The 21,459-nt window shown below is 32.5% G+C and overlaps 1 protein-coding gene across 4 annotated transcripts in view; it reads left to right on the plus strand.

The window, feature by feature from the left end:
* Nucleotides 1-21,459, plus strand: part of LOC129226583 (synaptopodin 2-like protein) — a 178,717-nt gene that overhangs the window by 135,489 nt on the left and 21,769 nt on the right. For 3 of the 4 annotated variants that reach the window (XM_054861206.1, XM_054861202.1, XM_054861203.1), the window contains 3 exons: nt 766-1,059; nt 12,038-12,193; nt 16,118-16,241. In XM_054861206.1, coding sequence (XP_054717181.1) covers nt 766-1,059; nt 12,038-12,193; nt 16,118-16,241 — 574 coding nt within the window. The remainder of the gene's footprint in view (nt 1-765; nt 1,060-12,037; nt 12,194-16,117; nt 16,242-21,459) is intronic. The other variant, XM_054861205.1, reaches the window with a different exon arrangement.

The raw sequence follows: 21,459 nt of genomic DNA on the forward strand, positions 1-21,459 counted from the left end.
TCTACGCGCGTTAAGGACTTTTTCTCTTAAATGCTAACAGTGGTTGCAGAAAAGGGAACAGTGCACACTGAAAGGCCGAAATCGAAATCTCTAGTTATCCTATCAAACGGGAAAAAATAATTTTTTTTTTTTTTTTTGTGCATCTTTTATAATTAAAAAAATCAAACTGCAAGTTTTTCACTTTTTTTAAGAATTATTTCAGTTACTACTTATTTTTAAGCGTTTCCACTCGATGTTGAACGGTTATGCACCTATAAAAGTAATTAAAAATTGTTCTTCTAGTTATATGGGTGCCCATATGGGAGGGAAAGTGGGGGCTCAAGCACCCCCCCCCCCCTTGGAAATTAGAACTTCCTTGCTTTTAATACTGTTTTCTTTGCAAAAATGTAAAAACATTTCTTCTCCAGCCATTAATGAATAAATTAGTAAAAAGGTCAAATTTTAATAACTCTAATCTGCACTGAAATCGGTTTCCATGGGGAAAATATCCTGCTAAAACGATGGGGAAAATATCTGAGCGCCCCTCCCCCCTTTAAAATTTTGCATATGGGCGCCCATGTACAGTTATCCGACGATTTCAATTTTCCGGCACCTATCTGGCCATGAGAGTGTTGGATTGTCAGAGCCAGAGATCTACTGTTTTTCTGCTCAGACATTTCCTCACACTCTATTTCGTTATAATGTGTAATAAGTGTCTTTCAAAACATTTCAAATATCAACTTCTCACTGTAGTTTACTTTTTAAATCACGTATTTGAATTAACAGGTATCATCTGAAACGACAGAGCACAAAACTACAGTTGGTGACATGCCAGACATAACTCTGGATACCATTGATTTAAATAACCTCATCAGCGCCACACAGCGGAAGTTGGAAGATTTTCGACCGGGAGGAGCAAGTCCTGACATGTTTATGGAGGGAAGAAATTCTCCTGGATATTCGAAGTCGACGATCACTACCACCGAAAGCCAGATTCGAACAGAGATCTCCAAAAATATGACGACCACTCTTAGGTCTGGATCCGAAGTTTGCCAGGAAAAAAAATCCGAAAAAAAACAGGTAAATCTCAAAATATACATATGTACAACCCAAATTCAAAATAATAGAATACTTCCCACTTTTTGGAAAAAATTTTATTCTTACCAAATATAAGTGCAAATTAGGTATTTAAATGAACGTGCCACCTTTCTTGGACCTTAAAGTGTGCATTTCATTTAAAATATACTCAATTAAAAATAATTTTAGACAAAATAATCCAAAAGTTTATAGTGATGAAGATTTACATTGAGTCAAAAAACTAGAATATTCAAATTAAAGGGGAAAAAAACACTTTCAAAAGAAACAATATCAATACTAGATTGCGTCATTTTTTGCTGGATCCAATGCTTTAATCCTTTCTCACACGGATTCTACCAACTGTTTACATTAAACGTTTTTGACACTGTTTCCATACCCTCTTTAATGCGGCAACGAGCTCAATTTTGTTGGCGGGCACCAGGTCTTGAACCACTTTCTTTAGATTTGACGGTACCACAAATACTCGATCGTATTGAGATTGGTACGGTAGAGTTGCTTGACCAGTTTAATACCGAAATTCCTCTTTCTGTTTAAAATCTATGAGTCGATTTAGAGATGTGACACGGAGTGGAATCTTGCTGAAAGATAAAATGTGTCACTAAATGTGTAACTGCTGTGCCTCAGATGAAGTAGCATGCGGTGTTATTGATAAACAACGAAAGTCACGCATTGTTTTATTTTAAGATATATATAACTTCCCAATTCCAGCAGCCCTCATGCACCCACAAACCAAGAAGAGGTATCAAAGTGGAGAGAACGTCTTACACAAGATTTCTCATACGCTTTACTTTTGAAACGTCAAACCCGAACACATTTTTTTGTTCACGAATATTTCAAAAAAAGATTCATCACTCAATATAATACTTTTCCAACATTGTTGCCCCTGTTTAAGCTTCTCTTTGCTCCACGAAAGTCGTGCACGTTTCTGCTTCATGTTTATCTTTGGTCTTACTTCGTAGATCCGCAACTAAAACTGCAGTTTATGCAACCGTCCAAGTGTAGTTGACGTGGATAAGATTACTATACACTCTGTCCAACACTTATGGACGTAAAAAGCATTTTTCAACGATTATTTTGGACAATTTACTTTGGCTTCATCTGTGCCAGGTGTTACAATTTTTCTACCTCGTTTACTTCGGTTACTTTTTAGTTGGTCAGTTCTCCTATATTTCTTTAAAATCTTACATACCATAGATTGTAAAACGTTCATTTGAATTGAGTTGGATAGTTTTTACTTCCTTTTACAAAAAAGGAAGTATTGTATTCGCAAAAAAATTTTCACTCAAAAATCGACCTTAATTTTCATTTTGCTCACCCCGAATGAATATGTTGAGTTTTTTTCCGACTCGACCACACGTGGATAAGTGCCTAAGAACGTATAGCCATGCGAAATATCCATTTTGACTACTCCCGAGTTAACTACAACGAGTTTTCTCGTGACGTCTGTATATACGTATGTATGTCGCATAACTCAAGAACGGTATGTCCTAGAAAGTTGAAATTTAGTACGTAGACTCCTAGTGGGGTCTAATTGTGCACCTCCCCTTTTGGTTGCATTCGGAAGTTTTTAAAGGGTCTTTTGCCCCTTTTTGGGGGGAAATCATTGGTGATTTCGATGAAAACTCAAGTGGTGTTTTGGCGGACACTCGGCGATTTATCGCAATCTTTTAGTCGCCAAGTTTGTCGTTAACTTCTCGACAAAATTGGCGATTTTTTTTAAAATCTGGTTTCAAATTGGCCATTGTTGGTGATATTTAGAGAGTAAACTATTGAATCACGTTAAAATTGCCAATAATGCGGAAATGACATTAAACTGGAGTAAAAGAAAGTCATGTGATACACACATCAGCTCGTTTTTTCTAACTTTAAGAAATGATACAATATTTAACTTCATTTTTTTCCTATTTATCACCTTGACTACAAATTTTGAGCAATAAAAGGCTTTTAAAAGAGCTAAAATTATCTGGGCGTCAAGCTCCATACTTGTGAAACTATAGTTTAGCAGGTATGCAATTATTTTCGCTACTGTTTAAAATTCACATTGAATGAATACATTATTCTAATTTTTTGACCCATATAAAAAATATATTTTTCCAATGTGTTAATCATCCATAAATTGTTAAAATAATATCTGAAAAGTTGTTTGAATTTGATTTACCCATTCATTAATAAAGAGTTTTAGTCTTTTTAATTTTTATGCGTTCATTTTTCCCGACTCAGGGACACGTTTTGTTCAAACTGTTCTGATATTCTATTATTTTGAATTTTGGTGTTAGTTAATTTTTTGCATATAATAAACCTTGAGAGATTATAAAGAAAGTTTTATTTTTATTTCAACCAGGAGTCTTTACCATCGGTCATTAGGGTAACGGCACCAGTAAAGACTTCGTTCTCAGGTTAACTTAATTTTCTGAGCTTTTTAACGTATTTAGACTTATACAACTATTTTTCTATCATGCAACTACATCTCATATAACGTTTGGCTGCTTTTGGATCTTCTTGAACTAGTTAATTCTATTTTTATTTGCTCAATTTCAAAAAAAGGTCCGACCCCGAGTAACAGACACCGGTAAATCTGATGATATCCAATAACCGATAGAATGAGGAAAGGATGCGAAATGGATAAAATTCAATTTTTCTCTTCAAAATGTGCAAAAGTTCTTTACTTTTAGAACTAAAGTCTTATTAAATTTAAATGAACATGAAACATCAGCTGACCTCGTGGTGGATGTTCATAACCTTCCGCCACTCTGTCTTGTAAATACCAACTGGCCCATGAAATTCACTCTGATAACACTAGATGGTTGCACCGTATTCATGGGCCACAGCAACATCAGTTTTACTCGACAAAAATTCTTATTATTAAAATCCAAACTTACGACTGTCTGTTACTGGACCCTTGTCTGTTATTGATGGTGCCGTCAAAGATGGTGCCGTTACTCAACTTTCTAACGCTTTACCTTTCGCGTTCTTTTCAAAAAGATACAATTAACTAATCACGTGTTATATGTATTTCAAATGTATCGTGCTACAGTACCCGCCACTAATAAAATCACTGGATTATAAAATCATCCGCTTTTTAAAATCAAAACTGGAAGAACAGAATCATTGCAATATCAAAACATGCTAAAACCATCTTTAATTAAAATAACTATCGCCGTTTTATAAAATCAAACTTTTAGACATCAAACGTAAAATTTTGATACAGAAGTACCAAGAAATGAAGGAATTTCAGAAGGTGACGAAATCTCAGTGCCAAACTTGCCCTTTCTAATAGACGTCAAAAAAGTGTTTGATAGTACAGTGCCCGCCACTAATAAAATCATTGGATTATAAAATCAGCCGCTTTATAGAATCAAATCTGGATGAACAGAGTCATTTCTATATCAAAACATGTTAGGTTTATCCTTTAATAAAATCATCCTCGCCGTTTTATAAAATCAAACTTTTGGAGAGCTTATGTTAATTCTTCTCTGAATAGAACCAGGGTTTTATTTTTTCTTTCAAGGATTTAAAACATTGCAGCACTAATAAAATATTAAATTCCACATAAACAAAAACGCAAAAAAAAGGTGAAGGTTGTACGTCTTTTTGGGGGGTGGGGAGGGGAGTTGAATGAAAAAAAAAAAAGAAGAAGAATGAAGCAGTCTCAAGAGAATTGTTTCAAAGCCATATACTCGTATTTAATTGGTGCTGCATGTTTCCATTTCGCAGAACTGTTTCGACATGCAGCCCTGCTCACTCACCACTGAGTCAATCAGTTCGTGCTCATTCAGCTATCTACAGGGATTGACAGTTCATTTTTACAATTGAGTTAAAATTGTTAGCTAGCAAGTCGTGACGACTTGAGTGTGAAAGATTAATTCGAAATTTTGAATTAATATGACAAGCTTCCTAAATGTAGTTAGTGTGATGCTGCAATTAAATTAGGGATTTTTCAATCTTTACTTTCAAATTTTCGTATTCAAACAGCAATAAGTCAATATTTTAAGACCCTTGAGAAATTTTAAAAATGTACCTTATGCAGGTTAAAATGTCAACTGTATTTTGCAACTGAACTAAAATAATACAATACAACTAGACTAAAAATAAAATAAAACTAATCGTAATTTATTTCTTTTTTAGAGTATTTATACTTAAAAACCTTTTTTTTTTTTTCAGTGCATGAGTGCCGGTTTATAAAATCAGCCGCTTTATAAAAACAAATGTCCTCAGAACGAATGTGATTTTAATAAGCGGCGGGCACTGTAACCGATGCACTATAGAGCAAAGAGGAAAATATAACGTAGAAAGTTACAAAACGTTTTGAACATTTTGGTAACTTTCAAACTATATTGAATCTTAACTTTTCTATTATGGTAAAGTATTGCTGCATTGTTGTTTAATTAAAACCCTTGTGCAAATAAAAAGAAATATGTGTGTCATGTTCATTTAAAATGTCAACTGTATTTTGGAACACTTCAAACAAAAATAAATGAAATAATTCATTTCGTTTTTGGAGTTGTATTTAAATTTCAAAACCTTTCATTTTTTAAGTGAGAGTAGGTATGCCGGTTTATAAAATTCGCCGTTTTACAAAATCAAGTGCTCTCAGAACGAATGTGATTTTAATAAGCGGCGGGTACTGTACTTGCATATGGGCAATTCTCAAGAGATGTGCGATTTGTTGTCCCACGCTCTATCAACTTTGGAAAAGTGTTTTTCTTTTCTTTTTTTACTATTATTTATTTATCAGAAGATTATTTAGAGAGCAAAATAACAGGCATTTAACAGTGCAAATATTACATATTTATAAGGAGAATATAAGTACTAAAACGTCATTGCCATCCACTGTTCCTAATCAGAATTTCTGTCCTTAACGGCCTGCCTAGAGAACAAAAACAAAAATTACGGCGATCTTCGTATATCTAGAAATACGGCGGGTTTCATTTTGACCCTTTGGAAGAAATATGCATAGTTCCCTGCATAATATTATGCATTTGTTAAAATTAGTAAAAAATAAACGTATTTGAATAAATACAGTTTGCTTAAAGGATACAAAGTTTTTCAGGATACGTAGTTAAGTACAGTGAACGCCGGTTAATTGAATCAGTGGTTAATTGAATCAACCGCTTTAATGAATCAAATTGTCAAAAACAGAATTAAATCCAGCTTTATTGAATCCGTCGCTTTATTGAATCAGCCGCTTAATGGAATCAAAACTGTTTGGAAGAAACGTGATTCATATAAGCGGCGGTCACTGTATTTTAAGGGGGTCCGGGACACATTTTGAAATTTTTTTTATTATATACTTTAGAGTTTTGAAATTTTTTGCACTGATTCACCATTCATTTAATAAGCAAAATCATAACATAAATATGAAAAAAAAATTATTTAAATTTAATTATTTTTTTTTAAATGGGGTTGCTTTAAATTGCTATAACTCAAAATATTCTTGATCAATTTTCAGTTTTCGTAAATGAATTACGCAAAAATATCTAAGCTTTAATTTTCATTCGGCGATTTTAAAAATGTTGATTCAATAAAAAATAAAAAATATTTGAAGAAAAATTTCGAAAAATTCAAAAATACTTTTAAAAAAAAATCGTAATTTTTGCAGTAAACGTTTTTTTCAAATTCGCCGAATAAAATTTAAAGTAAACTGAAAAAGATATGCTCCAAGTTTCCTTACTTGATCTTTATCGGTTCCTGACTTATAAGAGCTTGAATGCAAGAAATCGGGGAAAATTGCATCATGGAGAAAAACGCGTTTAAAGTTTTAAGGTTAAGTACACATTAGTTAGGTGCATGAAACAAAAATAATTATATCTTTCGTTCTATTTAAGATAGAAAGAAGATTCAAACGTCCTCATAAGCAGAAAAACACGGAGTAATTTTTCACATGATAAAAAAAAATTGCAAAATTTGACGATTTTTGTGTCCCGGACCCCTTTAAAAAAGTTTTAAAATGCCCTTCAGCGTTGTTTCAGTTGCGTTTCAGTAGTTACCGGCTAATGTTACTTTTTATGTAAAAAACACTTTTTAAATGCTTCATTTCTTAAAATGATATGTTCTAAGAGGCATTTTTGAGTTTCTGCTCTGTTTCAGCATCATTAAATGTATTTGCGTTCCTTTTGTACTCAAAATGGTCAAAATGACCCCTGCCCACACTTTTAGTTGCAACACTTTAGTTTGGGTTTAAAAAAATTACAATTTTCTTAAAAACTTTTTATTGTGACACAGCACGATTATTTAGGAGAAGTCAAGAGAGAACTAACCTTTTTATTAAAATACAGAGAAGCAGTTAGCAGTAATTTTTGCTTAACCGCATATATCACTGTGTTTCTTGCACAGTTGCATCTATTTACAAAAAAGCAACGTTTTCTTCTCTAGGGAAAGGTTGCCGTCAATGAACCACATAACACTTTTGACCTTTTTTAGGAAGTAGTTCAGACTCAAATTTTATATTGACGATAGGAATAATTACTCAGTATATTTCTCCTTTAATAAAAATGTTCGCTTTTATGTTAAATGTATTCAATATAGAATGAAAGTTAAAAAAAAATATTTTAGCATGTGGTCCATTCATGGGAACCAGTTGCTATGGGTGGGCAATTGAGTTTTCATCGTTGAACCACATTCTAAATAAGAAATTCAAACCGTAAAATATAAATAGTTATTACAGGAGATAAACAAACACTACAAATAATAGCAAGTTATTCAAAAAGAGAAAATTGGTTTTTTAAAATTATTTTTTATCTCAGGAAAAACATAAAATCCCCTTAGGACTCACACAACACAACTGTTTTCACCACATCTCGCTCCCCACTTGATATTTTCTAACACGTGACTTACACTTCTTAGCTAAAATTTCATATTGCCTCTTTTAAACAAATGGGAGTACTGTTTCATCGTTTCGACCAAGTTCAAAAATTTTGATCCACAAAGATTTCATTCGACGACAAGGATTTTGCTATAGCACGTTGCATGCCCTCAGTTATCCACTGACTTTATTTTACTTATTTTGGTATTTTTCTCGAACAACAAACGTACTTAAAACTGTTTTAAAGTTTACTGTAACAAATACTGAATCGACTCACGTTTTTAAGTTGAAAATATAACTGAGGGGAGTTTTCAAAACTTATTTTTAAAATATTTTTTCATCATTATCGCACTTATTTAAGAAGATTGATCAATTATTAAAGATAATCGAGCTGAAACTTTAATAATATTTGTAAGATTCCATGAATTAACCACTTTGTTAGCTGGTTCATTCATAGAAACACCTAGCGGTTCAATGATAGCAACTGCGTCATTTTGAGTGTTTTCGTAGTTGTCATTGCTGTAACGATTCATGATGAAACTTTAAATATGTGGAATTATACTTGAAAATGCACTCTTTGAAGTCAATGTTCCCATTTAGTTGTTCAGCAATATTCAAAGCATGTAAAAAATAATGTAAATGTCAATCATTAGTAAGTGAACAGTAGAAATCTTATTTGGACGTTTAAAAATATGATGTATTGATTCAATCTCCTTGAAGATTCTACATTGGACATTTTTGAGACAACAGAAGACACTAAAACTGATTTCATGCCATAGAAAACTCTGATGGGGAAAATGTTTTCGAAGTTCAGTCATGGAACCGGTTCATTGACGGCAACCTTCCCCTACATTAAGCATTTAATTTCCATTCTTTATTGTTTCGTATTATACTAAAATAAAAATTAAAATTAATAGAAGCAATTATAAATAAATCTAAATAAAAAATCTAAACAAATCTAAAATAAAGCTAATTTTTAAAAAAACTTGTTTTCGCGGTATAAAAGACTATTCTTTATGAACCTTTTTCTCTCTTTTTATATTCCTTATACACCTAAACCTGTTTTTATGCGGTCTTTTGTTATGCGATTTTTTTTTCGAATATTTTTTTTGTACAATATATTGAAATTTCAATCAGATTGGGATTCAATTGACGAAATTATTTTTCGATCGAGCGCAAGATAGCTTCTTCCAAGTGCATAGGCAACCCGATGGGAAGTCACTGTGAGACTGTGACTTCCCAAAAGTTTCCTTATTCGGGAAATTTTGTCCGACTACTCGGCAAAAATTATCACTTGGTTTATTTTGATTTCGTTTAAGAGCCATTGTCTGTAAGAATCAGGCAGTTTAAAGCATTTGTGATTGTTGACATTTTTAATTTTTTTTATTTTCACATATGTTGCTCCTTATCATAAATGTAATGTAAATCCGAAATTTGAGCTTTGTCTGATTCACCATTTTTGAGAAAACAATTTTTTTTGTTTAAGGGGCGTGGCACATTTTTGCCGGTTTTTCAAATTTGCAGATTTTAATGTGGTTGTTGCTTGAAGCGCCCTTATAATGACATGGATTTTTTAATTCCATATTACTATATGGTCTCGTTAGATACTGTTACAGCTGTCAAATCGGTGACACTACGAGGGCGACGCCCACAAACTCCGTTTAAAAATAACCGAAAATGAATTTTTTTCTATATTCAAGGCCAATTTTCTCAAAGCGCCTTCATGATGGCACCAACATTTTTAGATCATTTTCTAGCCACACTTACATACATCAAAAATATGTATCAAAATCGGTGTCACTATAAGGGCGCCAGAAGACATTGGAACTTTTATTCGATAAATTTCACAAAAACACAAATATTTAGAATCTATTTACAACTGTCGCCCTCATAGCAGATATCTGATACTACATTAGGTTGATAACCAACATGTTTGTCTAACATTTGCACAAAAAAAATCGGTGTCACTCCTATTATTTTTGGAAATATAATCGTTCCAAGTTAGTACGTTATGGCGTTTTTTTTTTTATATTTATTTATTTAATATTTTCACACCCAGATTTTTTTTGTACATATTTATTTTTAATTTAATACAAAGAAGTGTACCTTATAACATAAACAGCTTTGGGCAGCAAGAGAGTCTTTTTCTTGAATAGAAAATACCCGTTTTGATATAAGTACCAGGTGGATCTATTGTGCATAACATGTCTAGACTATTATACCAATACTCGTCTTGTTTTTTCCGGCCAAACAAATTTATTTATTCCAATTGTTCTTGACATGCATTTGATATAAACTTGCAAATGGTCAACTCCTACTCTTTTTCTGGGATACCATGTTTTCCCATGCTGTAGTGCTACAAAATTAGCAGTTTTCAATAAGAGATGACCGTCTTTCTGAAATTGGTTTGACTTGATTCTTAATGTTTTCTTTGTTTTGGTCTACGTTATCCTCAAATTCAGTTTCAGATTCTGAATGTTCGCTTTCTTCAATATTCTCATTTGATGTATTGAGAATGCATTCGTTTTTTTTTTTTTTTGTTTTTTTTTTTTTTTTTTTTGTTTCTTCCATCGAAAAGAAAGGATAGGATTTGTTTCATAGTACAATACTCTGAAGCAACGAACAGTTTTTTCCCCGTTACGAACTGCATTTCTCATGTAGTGTGCAACTTGACAGGGATATTGTTTTTTCCCAGTATTTTCACTAATCGTAAATTGTTCTTATAAATACTCCTTCTGCTTTGAAGTGAACTTGAGCTGAGCTCGTAAAGATAGGGACCATCCAATTTCATTAAATTGAACTTTTGGCAATGCAGGGGTATTTATTAGTTGAAAATTTGAAGCATTTATATGAGATGTTTGTAAGAGCTTCTCTCTATACATCTTTCGTATAAAATCCATTTGCAAGTTGAGGTCAAATGTATGTCAAGAACAATTGGAATAAATAGATTTGTTTGGCCGAAAAAACAAGATGAGTATTGGTATGATAATCTAGACATATTATGCACAATACATCTGCCTGTACCTATATCAAAACGGGCATTTTCTATTCAAGAAAAGACGCTCTTACTGTCCATAGCTATTTATGTTAAAAGATACACATTTTTGTTTAAATTAAAAATAAATATGTTCAAAAAAAACTATCTGGGGGTGAACAAATTAAATAAATAAATATAAAAAAACGCTATAACGTACGAATTTCGAACGATTATATTTCCAAAAATAATAGGAGTGACACCGATTTTTTTTGTGCAAATGTTAGACAAACATGTTGGTTATCAACCTAATTTAGTATCAGATCTCTGCTATGAGGGCGACAGTTGTAGTTAGATTTTTAATATTTGTGTTTTTGTGAAATTTATCGAATACAAGTTCCAATATCTTCTGGCGCCCTTATAGTGACACCAATTTTGATACATATTTTTGATGTATGTAAGTGTGGCTAGAAAATGATCTAAAAATGTTGGTGTCATCATGAAGGCGCTTTGAGAAAATTGGCCTTGAATATTGGGCCTTGAAATTAATTGGCCTTGAAAAAAATTCATTTTCGGTCATTTTTAAACAGAGTTTGTGGGCGTCGCCCTCGTAGTGTCACCGATTTGACAGCTGTAACAGTATCTAACAAGACCATATAGTAATATGGAATTAAAAAATCCATGTCATTATAAGGGTGCTTCAAGCAACAAGAACTTTAAAATCTGCAAATTTGAAAAACACGCAAAAATGTGCCACGCCCCCTAAATTAAAAAATTTAATTTCCCAAAAACGGTAAGGCAGACAAAGCTCATATTTTGCACAAACATTACATTCATGATAAGGAACAACATTTGCAAAAATAAAGAAAATTAAAAGTGTCAACAATCACAACCTGCCTGATCCTTACAGACAATGGCTCTTAAATATTACAATTTTGTAAGTTTTTGGGTTATTTTTTATGTGAAACCTTTTTTTATGCGGTTCCTATCCACCGCATAAATAAAAATATTTTTTAACTGTGTTGCGAAAACAACTTTTTAAAGCTACTCGTGAAGTTTTAAACAATTGTGTTTTATGCGGTTCCTATCCACCGCATAAAAACAGGTTTGGGTGTACCGTCTTATCTCCTTATTTTATCTGTTCCTTTGTCTAAGTTTTCCTTTCTCCTATCTTTCCTTTAAAGAGTGTCCAAGAAGTTCCTATTTCAATTCCTTCTGTACCAAAAGCTCCTCCCGAACCAAAAACTTCCCCTGAAAAGAAAACCTTACCTGAAAAGAAAGCTGCTCCCTTAACCCTCGAAGAAGCATACAAGGAGTGTTTCAAGGAGATGCAGAGATTGGTAAGCTTTTGAAATCGTTAGCATTCGTTGTTAGAAGACTTATTTGGAATCAAATGTTGGGATACAGGACGTATGTATTAAAAATGCAGGGATACTCAACCGCTGCACAGTGCGGCAGACTAGGAACCAAAGTGGGAAATGCGACTTTTTTACCATCTTGTTTTATTTTATTAATCCTTTTATAGTGACCTCAGTGAAGTGGAATTAATTTGAGCTTTTAATCCGATATCATAAAAACAAAGGATAGAAATCATGTTTAAACATGTGGCGGATCGCATTTCTCTATCAGTGAAACAAGTTTAATTTAGTAGGCTCTTCTTTCGTGTTGAGGTCACATTGGTATTTTTTATAAATTTTACTATATATGTGTTTATCTTCAATTTAGTATGGAAGACATCAATGGAGTTGAGTAAGATCCATTTTTTCGTTAATATCTTTAAATAAAACTTTTTCGTTAAAAAAGTCAAAAACGTTTTCAAATAAATATTTTTCAATTTTGACCCAAAATATTCTTAGTTTCTGAAATATTTTGATTTAATAACGATTATACATTACAAATATACAAATATTCCCTGTTTTAATCTACTTTGAATAGTTCTGGTTGATTCTCCAAAAACCTAACGTTTTCCACAGTTTTTTTTTAAATAAAAATGCTGAAAAAAAAAACAGGAAAAAAATGAATACTTACTCTTTATTAAGAACGTATTAGGAGAAAAATAGAGGAAACTCACTTTAACTATGGTATGATAGTATACATTAAAAAATCCCGTCAAGAACGACTTTTGTCTACTTCGACAGTATAAAAGTGCCGCACTGTGTGATGGTCCGGTGAACCAGTATCGGTCTTTGGGGAAAAAAAAAGACTGGTCCTCAGGGATTTATAACTCTCTGAGTTTTTTTTTTTTTTTTTTTTTTTTTAAGAAATCCTTTATAATAACAACAGTTATTTATTCATGCGAGGTTTTTCTCGTTATTTAATTCGATTACTCTCGTGTATCATAATTTTCTAGATTTTTTTTTCCAAAAGTTAGCTCTCTTATGTGTAATAAGTAATCTATTTGGTATTTGTTTCTGATTTATTTTCTTTGAATATAAGATATGAGTAGTTTCCTATCTCAACCTTTTTTCCATCTGCGGAGCGGTAAAAATTTAGAAAAAAAAATTTAAAAAACTTCGTGGGCGGGTGAGTTGTTATATTTTTACAATAAATAAATAAATAAATAAATAAAAATAAAAATAAGAAAAAAACAGAAAGGAAAGGAAACTAGATAATAAAGAACTTAAAAACTTTAACTGTGAGATTTTTATTGTGATTTGCTCGGAATATTATTTAAATGAAAAAATAAGTGATTATTTTACTTATTATCTACATCGAAAAGCACCCGTCAAGATACTACAGGTGAAAACTGCTTCTACATTTGAACAAAACAATTGCCTGTTTGATGATATTTTGATAGTTGAAATTTTAACCCTAACTCCAGTGGATTAACCCTAAACTTCAGTAGATGGCGTTCATTGTTGACCACTTTTTCGTTTCTTCATTCTCCTGAAATGACAGGTTTACCAGTAAAACAGTTAAGTTACTGGATCCAGTTCAGCCCTGTCAAATAAATCGTTTCCCTGCATTTTAAACATTACCAAAACATATTATCAAATTACCATGCCGTGCACGAGTTTCATTGTTGATGACGTGAGGAGCGTTACTCTGTCATCATTCTAATATTGTATAAAAAGTACTATAATAACTTATTTTTTCATCTAGATAATATTCCAAGTAAATCTTTATAAAAGTCTAACAGTTCACGTTTATTATTTCCTAGTACCCAGTAAAAAATTTTTGAAAAAAAAAAACTCACCTAAAGATTGAGAAACGACATCTTATATCCAAAGAAAATGAATAAGAAACAAATCATTTCAAAAAATAACCAAATAGATTCAAACCCTTTAACTTGATAAATAACGAGAGTAATGGATCTGTGTTTTTTTTTTTTTTTTTTATTATTATTAATTTTACTTTAAAGAATAGAATTTTGCGCATAGGTTAAAGGATCGTTACGTTTTTCACAAGTATTTCGGATGGCAATATCCTGAATTTGCGTTTCTTGTGAATTCAGGGAGAACTGATAGTGGAAGTAAACAAAGCAACGTGACACTTGGAGATTCCGTTATCTAATTGGCGATGGAATGGAAAAAAACAACGCCAAACAGATAAGCGAAATGTTCCTGAGAAGAATCGCCAATCCAATGAGTAATTCTATAGAGTTGCATGTGGTTGGCGTCAAACAGCAACCCTCTTTGTTTACTTCCTCTATCAATTCTCCTTCAATGAACTATAGTTGATGCAATTTCTATACATGAAAACACTCTTTAAACCTCAATGTAAATCTGATTTACAAATGTTCATCTTCGTTTTGTCCTCATGAAATTTAAAGACTTCTTTAGGAGGATTCAAAGTTGCAATAATACAATTACACTAGAGGACTCGACAGACGTTGTTCTGTTCAAACTTTGTAAATTGAAAAGTTAAAAAATTTCAATAAACTATCAAGTGTTTGAACCGTTCTGTTGAAAAAAAAATGAGTTAAAAAAACGTTTTAAGCTGCTATGGTGTCAGAATGCGTATATTTATTACAACTTGATTTATCTAATGCTCAATGAGCAGTTGGTTTATTATCTATATTTTCTCCCGTACTATTTGGTTTGTTCCTTCAGCCATACTCAAAGTATAAAAAGTGTCCTCAGATATTAAGCGTAAAAATCTAACTACCCATCTAGAACAAACGGGAAATCCCGCTCCAACATCCCCATATGAAAAAGAATAAAACAATCAAAAGGATATCGTTTAGAAAAATGATAAAGGTAAAAACAGTTCTCTGAATAAGCGAAAATCTCTCATCCCTCCGCCCCTCCCTCTCGATGTAAAATAAATATTTTCTTCAACTAAAATGACTAAAAATTCTTTAAAAACGAAAAATAATTCTTTGCAATTTGAAATATTTCTCCAAATAAACAAAAAATACAATAAGCTACATTAACAGTAGCTTTAAAATGTAAACAAATGATCACGCAACTCTATTATTTATAGCCAAAGTCGCGAAGCCACCACGTTATTACTCTAATCCAGCCGATCAAAGAGCGAAGCCAATTTCGACCGATTAGCTGTCCGATCTTTTGAACGAAAACTTTTTAAACTTCATATATTGCCTCATTTATTCTTTCCACCAAAGATAAAGATATTCCACTGTACTGATCTTTTGTGTACAGAACTACCCTGTTGTAATTTATATGCATGAAAATAAAATTTGTTTCATCTTTAAATTCCATCATTTTTTCTTTTAATACTGTACTGAATAGTTAGATAATCCTTAAAGTCTTCTTGACATTGGTTTCAAAAACTCAGATGGATAAGAGCCGAAAAACAACTGTTGCTAGGTACGGTACTTCCTGATCATTCAATTAGGAAAATCTAAAGCACCGATCCGGTGCTTTAGATTTATTTACTCTATCTAAATATCTAATAATATAATTCTATCTAATAATATAATTCTATATATTATTAGATTAGATTCCACAGAACACACGTTTTGCGTATGGGCGCCCATATGCAAAGTTGAAAGGCTGGGCTCAAATATTTTCATCACGGTTTAGCTGGATATTTTCCACGTGGAAACCGATTTCAGGGCAGATTAGAGTCATTAAAATTTGACATTTTTAATAACTTATTCATTAATGGCTGGAAAAACAATGTTTTTACATTTTTGCAAAGAAAAAAAGTACTAAAAGCAAAAAAGTTATAGTTTCAAAGGGGGGGGGGCTCGAGCCCCCTTCAAGTTCTGGGTACCTGAAGTAGATTTCTTTGTGTATAAATATACTAATATTCATAACACATTAACTGTAAAATGTGTTACTTTATTACTCTAATAGGATTCCCAATCATTTTCTACAAGTCTTCCAGATGTCCTGCCAGAGATATCTACTCAATCCTCTGAAAGCTCATATGAAACGACAGAGACGCCATTCGGCACGACCACAACCTTAACGAAAAAAAGTGAGCAATTTTATTATTGTAGCCTAATTGCACTTAGACACAATAGCATTTGAAGCAAATTATCATTTGGTGTTTATTTTTTTACAACGCATTTAGTGTTATCAGGCTTGGCTTTGGGATAGGTGACACCTGTCACTGGGGTCTATATCAATGCTTAGGACAACAGTTGTCTTGATGCCAAAATTAAAATTAATAATAATTTATATTAGAGCAGTGCCATACGATACACTGCTTTAGTTTTTAAAAGGATCATTCAAAGAATGTACCTGGTATATTCATTAAGTTACCGTTCTTAGCTACCAGTTTGTTTTGCACTCTTGGCTTCCTTAAGAGGTTTTCCACCTCCAGCTCGGTCACTCCTATGCCGGGCTGATGAGTGCTAATAAGCACGAAACTGCAATCTTCGGCTGGAATTGACTGAGCTGGCGGTATATTTCATCTAATGTACCTGGGTTTGAATACACAAAACGCTGTTTGGAAATAAACTGGAAACTTGATTTTAAATTTCTGCATAATTAAAACTAAAATTCACGGTAATACATAATATGTATTTATTAGGACTCGACCGATGCATCGGCCTGGCCGATGCATCGGCGCTGATGGTTCAACGATTTAGCCATCGGCATCGACATCGGCGGCCGATGCTAACTTGCAGGAAACATCGGCCCATCGGCCTTAAAAACATCGAAAAGCCGATGGAATTGGCCGATGTTTTTGAAAAAAAAAAAGGACTTTTGTTGTTTTACATTTTAATACAAAGTAAAGAGAATTATTGTTTTCAAACAAAATTGTTTACTTAAATTTCAGTATGAATTTCTATAGTCACCCCTGAAAGAGTTTTTAATACTGCATTCAGGTACCAAACAAGTTAATTATTGCGTTGTTTCTTGCTGCTGGATGTATGTATGTATCTCTCATAAGTCAAAACTTAAAAATGGTAAGCTGTAGAAGGCTAAATTTTCGCATGTGGGATGTGCGCACGTTCCAGTTGTGCACTTCGCTTTTTGTTTTCGATCGGGTGTACTAAAAAGCTTATTAACCGATTTTTTTGTGGCTATTAATTACTTATTTCAAAGCAAAATTAATATAGCGTCTCAGACTGACGATCATTTAGTGATATATTGCAGAACTGGAGACTATGAAAACAAATATGAGATGCAGAAACCGGTTTTGTTTCATTTTGTTAGATTCCCGTTGAACCGACGGTAACTTTTAATTTTTCGATATTTGTAATATGAACCACAGTAATGCAGTCTTTTCTGTATCGCTTCGGCGGAGCTACATGTTTGGGGCCCATCGAAATATATTTTGGGGCCCTATTTCTCTATCACAAAAGTTGTAAAACATTTATCATAAGCATTTTTGTAACTCCTACGGTGCCCCTATGTATATGGGACCTCTCGCGCAATTGCAACATTCGCTATATTTTAAATCCGCCACTGCACGTCAAAACAAACTCGGGTGCAAGTTTTAAAAGGGTTTTTCTGCTCAATATTTATGATTATTTTGAACTCTATTTTTTTCCGACTATTTTTTGTATTTCCGATATCACTTGCGTGCCCCTCCTCCCACTCCCTCAATTTCTGAAATTAAACTCTAGTTGTACTTCTGAGTTGTTTAAAACTAACACCATTCATAAAATTAGAGATTTTTTTCAAGCTTTATCTATTGTTTAGGAAGAATTTAGAGTATTCATGTAAGAAATTGATTAAAGACGTTTTGAATGGTGGCATAACTCGGAAAACAGGGACTTTTGAATTTTTTCTTCGGAAGTGCTGAAGTAGATTCAGAAACTCTTCCGAGACGTTGGTGGTAGCGGTTCTGTACTAAAAAAATTAAGTCGAAGTTGCGGCCGAAGTTTAACGTTGTGAGTTTATCCAAAAACAGAGGGTGACCCCCCTAACCCATCCTCGTCGTTTCAAGCATTTCTTAAATAATTAGCGGTTATTCATTTTGGTCAAGAAATGCCATCTTGCGTATTTCTTGTACTTATTTCATCTATATTTTGTAATGCGCCATCTTTTTTGCATCATTAATAGCGATCGATTTTTTTTTCTGTTGTAAGTAACTATTTTTATGTCTTTATAAAAAATCAAGGAATAAGTTATTTTCGTTTTCATCATATGCTTAATAATATGTTATAGAAAAGTTTCAAGGATTTCCTACTATGCCATTTTTTAAATTTCAGAAAATTATTGTTAAATTGAAAAATTTAATTTGAATTTGTTTGTAGTGCTGCATAAAAGATTAAACATTAAAATTGCTCAATATTACGTGTGCAAACATCAGATCAAGTAGTATATGTATTCAGTTATTAACTTGGTGTAAATATTGAGTTTGTTTATTGTAGCTGCGTTTTAAGAACGCAGCTCCATGCCGCGGAAAAAAGAAATAGCCATGCCGCTCTTTTCATGGCTATTTCTTTTTTCCGCAAAACTTATGTCATTGTTATACATTTATGAAAAATGCGAACTTTTCTATTCATAAATTTTAAATAAGTATAAAAATATTCCTATTATGATTTAATATTGTAATTTATCTGTTACCTTTTTTGTTTAATTTGATGATTAAAAAATGTCGACGTGCAATCTTTCCACTTTAATTGCGTAATTTGTTGACGGTTTCATAGTTTTATTCTTTTTTTTTTGTATGATAAAACAACATAATTTAATGTTTTTTAACTATGTTTAGTTTACCTAAATCATACAATATTACAATATTACTGAAGTCTTTGTTATGTGTTCAATTAAAAAAAAAATCAATTGGTTATTAAACAGTATCTTTGTTTTTCTTCCTTTTTTTTTTTTTTTTTGGCTGTAGTTCTTTGTCTTCCATCATACAGCACACAAAAAAGTAGAAGCATTACTACACCCTATACAGATTGTACGTAGTACGATCCAAAAGTTCGGGGAACAAGTTGTATAAATCCTTACCCAGAATAGTTCACATTACCGAAGCACATCCACCTTCAAAAGGTCATTTTGAGGGACTATGTACTTCTGCCAGTGTTCATATAACTTTTGGAAACACTCCTGGAAGCCATTTTTTGCTACCTTCTGTGATGCAGCTTTATCTTCTCCTGACGGAAGAAAGCGGTGTCCATGTAAATGTTTTTTTTTTTTTTTTGCTGGGAACAGGTAAACATCACACGGAACTAAGTCCGACGAAATGTTATGTTATTTGCTTATCATATAAGAGTATTGACCAATCGAACCGTGCATCCTCAACAAGAAAGTCGCCTTCTTCCCCACGATGAAGTTGAAGCAGCAGCGCAAGAGGCCTTACAGGAGGTTGCGACAAATGTCCAGGAGCCCTTCTAAAAGCTATACGAACGTTGGCAGAAGTGTATAATCGTTCAAGGTGACTATTTTGTAGATACAGTGGCTCCCAAAAGTGATCGTACACCCACGACTTTCAATGAAATAAGCCCCTATGGCATTGGTTAGAATTAATATTTCGGAATAGGTATTTAATTATAAGATCTATGATCTATTTTTAACAAAACTGCATGAAAATTTTTAATAAAACATGAAAACTTAATTTTTTAAAAATCAAAAACCAAAAAGTGCCGGAAATTTTATTTTACAGAAGTCTTCGTACACTTCGGAAAAAATAACAAAAAATTAGTAAATAATCTAACTTTTTATTAGTAGAATATCATGCAGTAACAATAACAGCTTTTAAACGTCTGAGAAGAGATTTCATTGTTTTTTCTGTCTTTTTTTGTGCAATTTCTGAGTAAATGTTCAGCCGCACTACGAGTCTTACTGTTTCTAGTTCGTTTTTCGTTTCAATGATGTATTTTCGTAATCTAACCACCAGATATCTCCAAATATGTTCCATTAAGTTTAAATCTGGCGATTGAGGAGAAATTTCTAAGCTTAAGGACAAATTTTGAGGCACCAAACTCGAACGTGTACTTCTTATCGTTAACTTGATAAAAAACAAAGTTGTTTCTGATTACCAAATTTTGGGCTAATAGTTTAAAATTGGTTTTTGAAATATTTAAGTGAACAGCATGATTCATTATTTCATCAAAAAATTCCAAATTTCCAAGTCCTGATGCTATTATGCACCTTCACACAAAAAACACCTTCATGTCCTGATTAACTGATCCAGTTAATCTCTTAAGATTAAATTCCTCATTTTTTCTTCTGTTGACAATTATGCACTATTTTAACCCCAAATATTGAATTTACTTTTATCTATAAGTAAGACGTTGTTTCAAAACGTTTTGAGCTTATTTATCATTTATTTTACGACGGAAAGCGTAAGTTTACTGCTTTTCGCGCGAACAAGAAATTTTCTGCGGGAAGGGGTCCCCTTTAATCCAGCTAATCAGAGAACTTGGCGAACAATTTTAGGTGAAAATTAAACGTAAAATGTTTCATTCCATTCTGTAGGAACTTTTTCAACGCTCAAATGTGTATTTTTCATAATTTTTTTTAACTGTAAACCTCCGATCACGCTTTGTTAACTTTGCCAGTTGACCCTTTCTTACCTTGTTTTCGATCCGATTCTTGTCTTTAAAGCATTTTATCAAGCACTTCACTATAGAATGGTATAAATTAACTAATTTCGAGACATTTCAAACCAATTTATGGCTACTGTGAGGGAAAAAAATCAAATTTCGAATCGTGTTTGTTGTTTTCTGCGCATACCTGCCATTTAAAAATAATAAGCAGAAGCTTAGGGAATAAATAAACAGAAAATTAAAGGCAAATAACTTTACAGTGTCATTACAATGTAAAAACAATAAAAAAAACCACATATAATAATTTTAATCATGAATTTATTCGAAAATATTTCAGTGTACGATGACTTTTGTGGCGTATTTTTTCTCTGTCTCATCGTTTTTTGACAAATTTCAAAAATGAAATTTGGCAATATTTTGAGAAAAACTGCTGGGTTTTATTCAGAATGGCATAGGAATAGTGTAAAAAAATGGTCTTCATATTCGAATTCAGTTTTGCGTTATTTTGGTTTTACTACAAAATTTCAAAGTGTACGAACACTTTTGGGAGCCACTGTAGATGTACTTCGGTAATGTGAACTATTCACGATATTTTTATACAACTTGTCCTCGAACTTTTAGATCATACTACTTACGTATGAGTTTTCAACTTTCTATTTCATAACGTTTTTGTGTAACGTAAGTTTACGCGCATGAAGACATCACAAGAGAATTTGCGATAATTAACTAAGGAGGCTTTCAAAA

Source organism: Uloborus diversus, chromosome 7 (genome assembly GCF_026930045.1).
Source record: "Uloborus diversus isolate 005 chromosome 7, Udiv.v.3.1, whole genome shotgun sequence".
Taxonomy (NCBI): Eukaryota; Metazoa; Arthropoda; class Arachnida; order Araneae; family Uloboridae; genus Uloborus; species Uloborus diversus.